Source organism: Poecilia latipinna, unplaced genomic scaffold, assembly GCF_001443285.1.
Source record: "Poecilia latipinna isolate Pla-1442-1.1 unplaced genomic scaffold, P_latipinna-1.0 Scaffold2581, whole genome shotgun sequence".
Lineage (NCBI taxonomy): Eukaryota > Metazoa > Chordata > Actinopteri > Cyprinodontiformes > Poeciliidae > Poecilia > Poecilia latipinna.
The window spans coordinates 1-7508 of NW_015115197.1; the positions used below are offsets into that span (position 1 = coordinate 1).

General features: G+C 36.3%; 2 protein-coding genes across 2 annotated transcripts in view; one reads left to right on the forward strand and one right to left on the reverse strand.

Annotated features, from left to right (window-relative positions):
• Positions 1-233: 233 nt before the first annotated feature.
• LOC106938394 (high affinity immunoglobulin gamma Fc receptor I-like) lies at positions 234-4756 on the forward strand. The gene is made up of 6 exons (XM_015020431.1): positions 234-578; positions 1081-1320; positions 2195-2440; positions 3336-3449; positions 3984-4052; positions 4569-4756. The coding sequence occupies exons 1-6, from the start codon at positions 548-550 to the stop codon at positions 4685-4687; spliced, it is 819 nt and encodes a 272-aa protein (XP_014875917.1). The 5' UTR covers positions 234-547; the 3' UTR covers positions 4688-4756.
• Positions 4757-5158: 402 nt separating this feature from the next.
• The window catches only part of LOC106938392 (zinc finger and BTB domain-containing protein 11-like), a 46202-nt gene continuing 43852 nt past the window's right edge, over positions 5159-7508 (reverse strand). Inside the window, exon 12 of the mRNA XM_015020427.1 lies at positions 5159-6213. Coding sequence (XP_014875913.1) covers positions 5882-6213 — 332 coding nt within the window. The 3' untranslated portion in view covers positions 5159-5881. The remainder of the gene's footprint in view (positions 6214-7508) is intronic.

The following is a 7508-nucleotide window of genomic DNA, read 5'->3' on the forward strand; positions in this document are numbered from 1 at the left end:
TGGAGCTCAGCAGTGTCGAAGACAAAAAGTCCATCAGTTTCGGTGTTAATGTTAATGAACAAGTGTCTTTATCTGATGGAGCATCAGATAAAGAAAGATAAAGAAACGATATTTTGGATCTTTATGGACTTTTACTGGAATGAAATCTGAACCAGAGGAAAGTTTTTAATGATCACCATGGAAACTGGAGAAATAAGTAATACACGTATTAGATGGAAATGGTGAACGGCCACTAATGTTTTCAGGCGTCTCAGCAGCTGTCACCTCTTCATGACCTCTGCTTGGCCCTGGACTGATGAAGTTTGGGAATGCACCTTTAATTTCAGATCTGCTGTTCACCTGATGTTACCTGTAGCTGCAAACTGCACCAGAGGTCAGAGTGACGATGACTTTCCACTGATTCCTGCAGGCTCCAGTGGACCAAAGTGTTTGACCTGCTTTGAGTTTGAAAGCTTTGAACCTGAAGATCATTTTGGCAGGAAGTTGTGGTTCGTTTGACACAAAACCAGATGAACAAAGTGTCTCTCTGTCAGTGCAGCAGCTCAGGATGGAGGTAACTGCTCTCTGCGCCGCCATCGGTGAGTGAAAATCAGCTATAATTTACTTTAAGTAACAAGATGGTTTAGTTCTGAACCAGCTTGTGTTTTATTGATTCTTACTCACTTTTCAGGTTTAGATTTAATTTTCTTTTTAGTCCAGAAGAAACTTTAGTAAAACATTTCTCACCTTACTGTGACTAGAAACTTTTTTATGAAAACCATGTTCTGCTGAATTATTACTTTATTGTGGGGAAAAGTTTTTCTGCTCCTCTGGATCAGATCATTTCCTGTTTTGGTGTTAGCATTGATCGCTATTGATTTATCAGGTCAAATCGATTATTTATGACGATCAACGGTAACCAACTCCAAGTTGCATCAACTTCATTAGTTGTTAAACTTCATCACTGCTGAGAATACAAAAGTAAATGTGATTCTGTTTTAGCTAAATAACCTCAACTAAAACATCTGATGAATAATTTAAATGTTCTTGTGATTTAAGTCAACCATAAACAGATTCTAAAGAACCTTTTCTCCTCTGCAGTTTGTCTCAGGCTCTTTCCCAGCAGGTCCCAGTTCTTCCAGTATGAATCTGTGACTCTGAGCTGTGAGGGAAACTCGTCTGAGTTTAGAGTCAGACGAAATACATCAAAACAAATAAATGAACTCTGTGTCCGCTATACTGAATGCATCTCATCTGAGCTGTATGAAAGCGACTCTGGAGTTTACTGGTGTGAATCTGCAGCCGGCGAACGCAGCGACGCCGTTAACATCAGTGTAACAGGTGGGATGAAACTTCAACAGTCAGACTGACTCAGCGAGGAGAGACGACCTGTTTGAGGTTTCTGTAATCTGTAGCCTCAGATTACAGAAACGTTTCTATTAAAATCCGACATCAGAGTTTGATGTTCTGGGCTTGATGAGCGTTTCTGTCTCTCCTCCTGAATCAGAGCAAAACTGAATGAAACGAGTATCTAAAAATGTTTGCAACGCAGGTATACAGTTCGATGGAGTTTTAGGGCCATGCTAAGAAAAACATGAAATTATGAGAATAAACTTATATTATTATGAAAAATAAAGTCAGAATACTATCATATTAAATACTATCATCATAAATTATAACATTATTAGAATAAAGTTAAAATAATTTGAGCATTAAGTCAAAATACTTTTAGAATAAACTCATAAAATTAAGAGAAAAAAAGTTTAAATAATACAAGAATAAAATTCCAATAACATGAGAAGAAAGTTATGAAATTACAATAATTAACTATAACTTTATTCTCATAATTTTATTGTATGTTTTTCTTGTCCCTGATCCTGTAGATAATATCAAGTCTATACGCAGATTAATTATTTTCTCCCTCATGTTTCATATAACGGAAAAATATAATTCAGCTGTTATTTTCAAGTATTTAATTGGATTTATTGATTGATTTATTGATTGTGATTGACGTTAGGAGGACGGTTTGGATCCTGAATAGTTTCAGGAGAGAATCAAAGAAAAGTCTAAAACCAAAGTCGTGTCCTCTGCTGTTTACTGACACTGAGATTAAATCTGATATTCAGCTCAAACATCACAGGATCATATGTAAAATGAGTTAATAAAAGGTTTTTTCACTTGAATCTTATTAAATATTCAACATTGTGTTTCTCAGATGCACCTTTGATCCTGGAACGACCTGAACGTCCAGTTGGTGAAGGAGAAAGCCTGACTCTTCACTGCAGAGTGAATCCACGGTCTTTCTCCAGTCTGACTCGTTTCTATAGAAACGGGGTTCTGGTCGGGAGCAGCTCTACGGGACGCCTCACCATCCGGAGCGTTTCCAAATCTGATGAAGGATTTTATAAATGTAACGCCTCTGGAGTGGGAGAATCAGCAGAAACCTGGCTGGCAGTGAGAGGTGATCTAAGAGTCGTTTCTTATCGATCTATCAATAAATCAATAAGTTCAATTCTATTTGTATACAATATCTCAGCAACATGAAAACAAACAAAAAGGCAAAAACAGGCATTACTGATGTGTCTGATTGCAGCTTTAAGCTTCATGTTTTATTTATTTATCATATTTATGGAAGAACAAGAGACAAAAATGTGCTTTTATATTTTTGCCTGTTCGTTTTAAATGAATTAACCCAACATTACCTTGTTTTATGTTTGTAGTTTTATTGGATTAGATCGATGTGAATCCAGTCCATCTGAAATAAACACGGAGCAAATTGATTTCTATGTCTGAGTTGCTTTGACGACTCTTGAGGTGACTTTAACTTTAATTTGTGTTTAAATGAACTGGATAGAAACAGAATTACCTGTTTATTAATCCCCATCAGTTGAATGAGACGTAACCATAAAAATGCATTTAATTCTGTATAAATTTGAACATCTTTCTTCAGAGTTGCGATCACTTGTAAAGTTCAGAGCAGTCATGGTTTTTACTGACCTTACAACCTGCCAGCTCAGAGTGTGTAGCGTTTACATAGAGCTGCCACGGAAAAATACTCCTAAAAGTGAATTTTTTCAAAAAACAAAGTTATACAAGCAAATGTAGCTGACTAAATGGAAATAGTTACTAACTCTGCCCATTTTGTTTGTATGTAGGTCGGCTAACATGCTATGCTTTCATCTTAAAGGACGCAGACCTCAAACGCCTACTGCTGCCCTTGCACACATTCTGCTTCCTGTTAAAACCGTTTTTTCTGTTGATTATGTCGATGTTGTTCTGTTTCTGGAGAAACCACAAAGATCAGTATCTTTTCTAATAAACAAGAATTTCACACCAGCTATGTTTTTGTCTTGAAGGGCCCAGACTTCAAACGCCTCCTGCTGCCCTCGCACACATTCTGCTTCCTGTTGTGACCGGCTTTTTTCTGCTGGTTATGACGATGCTGCTCTGCGTCTGGAGAAACCACATAGGTCAGTGTCTTTCCTAATAAACAGAAATGTCACATCCTGCCGTTTTTCGTTTGAGTGTATGTCAGTTTCTTATTAAACGTGGAGGAACGAGCATGAAAGGAGAATAAAAAGCTGTAAATTGTGCTGCGTTTCAGAGCTACAAACTTCAATCTGCAATATTTTGCTCGATTATAATGAAACTCTTCTTAGTTGTCAGTTTCTTATGCATGTTCTGTCGATTAAATTAAGACTTTAATATCTTCAACATAAAAGACAAACTTCAATTACTTTTTTATTGCTAATTACTTAAATTAGATTTTGTTTGGCAACATTTTCCCTTTATCTTAAATTTCAATTTGGTTTCTGAATATCACTTCTAAACTTTCCAGATGAGGAATAACAATCTCTTACCATAAAGATCAACAGACAATAATAATAATAACAAACAGATTTCGCTGCATTGCACAACTGGAATCTGAACTTTGACCCACATTTAATGTTTAAACCATTTTAAATCCAGCAGCTTGTGTAACAATGAACTGTTTATTTCTGCAGGGTCAGTGGACAGCGTCGTGTCCTACACTGTCATCGTCACACAGGAAGGAAAAACTCACCAACTCACAGGTGGAAAAAGCATCTCTGTCACTCCGTGTTGATCCGAGTTTAATGGTGTAAACTGATCCGCTTTTTGGAAAATTGCTGATATTAACAATTTAAAAAACAGAACCTGAACGCATCATAAACCACCAGTTACAACTGAGGGGTTGAAAACTATTTAGTAATGAAGTAACTTTCTCTTCTTCCTAGTAATAAACTGCGCCGATGCGTTTACATGCTTTTGTCAACATTTTTTAACGCAGTAAGAACTTGGCCACGTTAAAAATACAGCCAACCATCACTATAGTAACAGGAAGTAACTACAACCAGCAGAAATAAAGTAACAAAAATGAAACGAAACAATATTTTTTCTCTGCTTAAATAGTTAATTTACAAACACAAAAATAAAAAAATACCTTGAGATTCCTACACTTTAGCAAAAAAGAGAGCAGACAGAATATTTTCAAGCATAATTGCTGGAGAAACTATACTTTTGTGAAGTCCAGTGATTCTTTTTTCATCTTGATGTTGATCTTCTTGCAGAGCCTCAGGACGGACCGGTTCTGGGACGGGTTCGGTACGTCAGAGACAGTCTGGCAGAAGGACGGCTCAGCTGTCATCAGTCCAGACTCTGGACTGAAGACTCCAGAGGCTCTTTATGAAAAGATAAGAAGGCTGGAGGAGGCTTCTGCTGGGTTAGAGGATCTAATAAAGACTTCACGTTTCTCCCAGCTGTGATATGAGAGCTTTCTTTAGAAATCTGACGCTGGTTTCTTTTAGATGCTTCTGTATCTCTGAACTAGAAGTGTTTAGTAACTGGTTACATTCAAGTGCATGCTTCATTTTAAGGTGGTAAAACGTAATGCTAGTATTTCCTCTCTTCCACACACTTTGCAGATGATACTTTTCTCCTCCTGGTTTTACTGTATGAGATGGGGTCATTTAAACCCCAGAAGTTGTTTACTCTGGACCTGCGAGGTCACAGTGTGCGTTTTTACAAAGTATTTTTCTGTGTAGTTTCAAAAAGATCGCCATCCCATCACAATACGGAATAAAGTCAATAAATAAATAAATCACCCCACAATACAGAATAAAGTCAATAAATAGTTACACACAGGGAAAAAAAAGACTTGTCAGGTTTAATTATGATTTAATAAATCTGCATTGTTGCCATCTTATAATCAGCAATATTTTTTTTGTCTTTAATCAGAAACTCAAATACAAAATAATGAAAACAAATTCATGTCATATTCAGATTCAGAAAAGTATTTTTCCCAATACGCAATTAATTTATAATCTACCACCGCATACATTGCATACAGTAACAGCAAACATGGATACACTTTGCAGGAAATTACAACAAAAAAAGTACAAGCACAACAAATGATTGACATAAAATGACTCTAAAGGCATTTAAATCCACTGCTCCTTTAAGAGATAATTAATGTCTCACTTAAAAAATGTTATGTAAATAATATCAACCAGAATCTGTTGATTTTTTAAAGTGTTTCAGCTCAGTGTTTAAATGTCACGAGCTAGCTGTTAGCTAGCTAGCGCATGTTTACACAAAAGGACACTTCTCAGATTTAATAAACCTTATGTCTGCATCATTGCCATCAAATGAACAGAAATATTTATTTTTGTCCTGAATCTCAAACTCAAACAATTAATATGGAGACACTCACTTTAAAAGAAACATTTAAATGGAAAGGTAAAACTACTAGAACAAGATTTCTTATTTGAAATGCTTTTTTAACAAAGCTGCTACATTTTCAAAACGTCATCCAGCTGTAAATACTCCACTTAAAAACAGCAAGTTACTGAGAAAATTTGTACTTAAGGCTTAAATTATGCCATCATGTGCACATATGAACAGTGAAACTACTTCTCCGAGTGAAACCTTTTCCACAGATTCCACATGAAAAAGGCTTCTCACCTGTGTGAACTCTCATGTGAGCTTTTAAAAAACTTTTGTAGCCAAATTGTTTTCCACAGATCCCACATGAAAAAGGCTTCTCACCCGTGTGAGACTGCATGTGAATAGCTAAATTGCTTTTATGTGGAAACCTTTTTTCACAAATTGTACATGGAAACGGTTTCTCCCCTGTGTGAACACTCATGTGACGTTTTAAATAACGTTTGTCACCAAAACCTTTTCCGCAGGTCACACATGAATAAGGCTTCTCACCTGTGTGAGACCTCATGTGAACAGCTAAAATGCCGTTTTTACTAAACCTTTTTTCACAAATCGTACATGAAAAAGGTTTTTCACCTGTGTGAATTTTCATGTGCGGATTTAAATAACTTCTGTACGGAAATTTTTTTCCACAGATCACACATGAATAAGGCTTCTCACCTGTGTGAGACCTCATGTGAATAGCTAATTCGCTGTTACAAGTAAACTTTTTTTCACAAATCGTACATGAAAAAGGTTTTTCCCCTGTGTGAGACCTCATGTGAATAGTTAAACTGCTGTTTGTACTAAACCTTTTTTCACAAATAGTACATGAAAAAGGTTTTTCACCTGTATGAGACCTCATGTGAGATTTTAAATAACGTTTGTTACCAAAATGTTTTCCACAGATCACACATGAATAAGGCTTCTCACCTGTGTGAGACCTCATGTGTATAGCTAAATTGCTGTTATTACTAAACCTTTTTTCACAAATCGTACATGAAAAAGGTTTTTCACCTGTGTGAGACCTCATGTGAATAGTTAAACTGCTGTTTGTACTAAACCTTTTTTCACAAATCGTACATGAAGGTTCTTCACCTGTGTGAATTTTCATGTGATCATTTAAACAACTTTTGTACCTAAATTGTTTTCCACAGATCCCACATGAAAAAGGCTTCTCACCTGTGTGAGACCTCATGTGAACAGCTAATTCGCTGTTATAACTAAACTTTTTTTCACAAATCATACATGGAAAAGGTTTCTCCCCTGTGTGAACTCTCATGTGATGTTTTAGATGACGTTTACAACGAAAATGTTTTCCACAGGTCACACATGAATAAAGCTTCTCACCCATGTGAGACCTCTTGTGATCCTTTAAAGTGTCCTTTGAATTGTAATGTTTTCCACAGATTGAACATGTGAACGGTTTTTCACATGTGTGAACTCCCATGTGTCGAGTCAAAGAAGATTTTTGAGAATAGCTTTTACTGCAAATTTTACAAGGATATAATTTTTGGTCTGGGTGAGCTTTATTGTGACTTTTTTGTTTTGAACTGCAAGTTTTTATTTTCTGCCGTTTGATTTTCTGGCATCTTTCTTTTTGTTTCTGTTCTTCATCTCTCTTTTTTCCTGGATCTTCAGAATTGCTTCCTTCCTGATCCTGGTTCTCATCTTCAACAGAACCAAGAGAGATGAGTTGGTTCCTCTGTTGTTTTGTTTCATTGTGGATTCTTTTCACTTTAGAAGGAATCACCAACATGTCATCAGTCTCCTGTTTCAGCACAAGATGCTCTTCATCATGACTGATG

What these genes read in the sequence shown, in the direction of transcription:
- LOC106938394 (XM_015020431.1), top strand. Translation starts at nt 548, where the DNA reads ATGGAGGTAACTGCTCTCTGCGCCGCCATCG. An exon ending in CGTTAACATCAGTGTAACAG is followed by an intron (nt 1,321 to 2,194) that starts GTGGGATGAAAC and finishes TGTGTTTCTCAG; the next exon opens with ATGCACCTTTGATCCTGGAA. An exon ending in AAAAACTCACCAACTCACAG is followed by an intron (nt 4,053 to 4,568) that starts GTGGAAAAAGCA and finishes ATCTTCTTGCAG; the next exon opens with AGCCTCAGGACGGACCGGTT.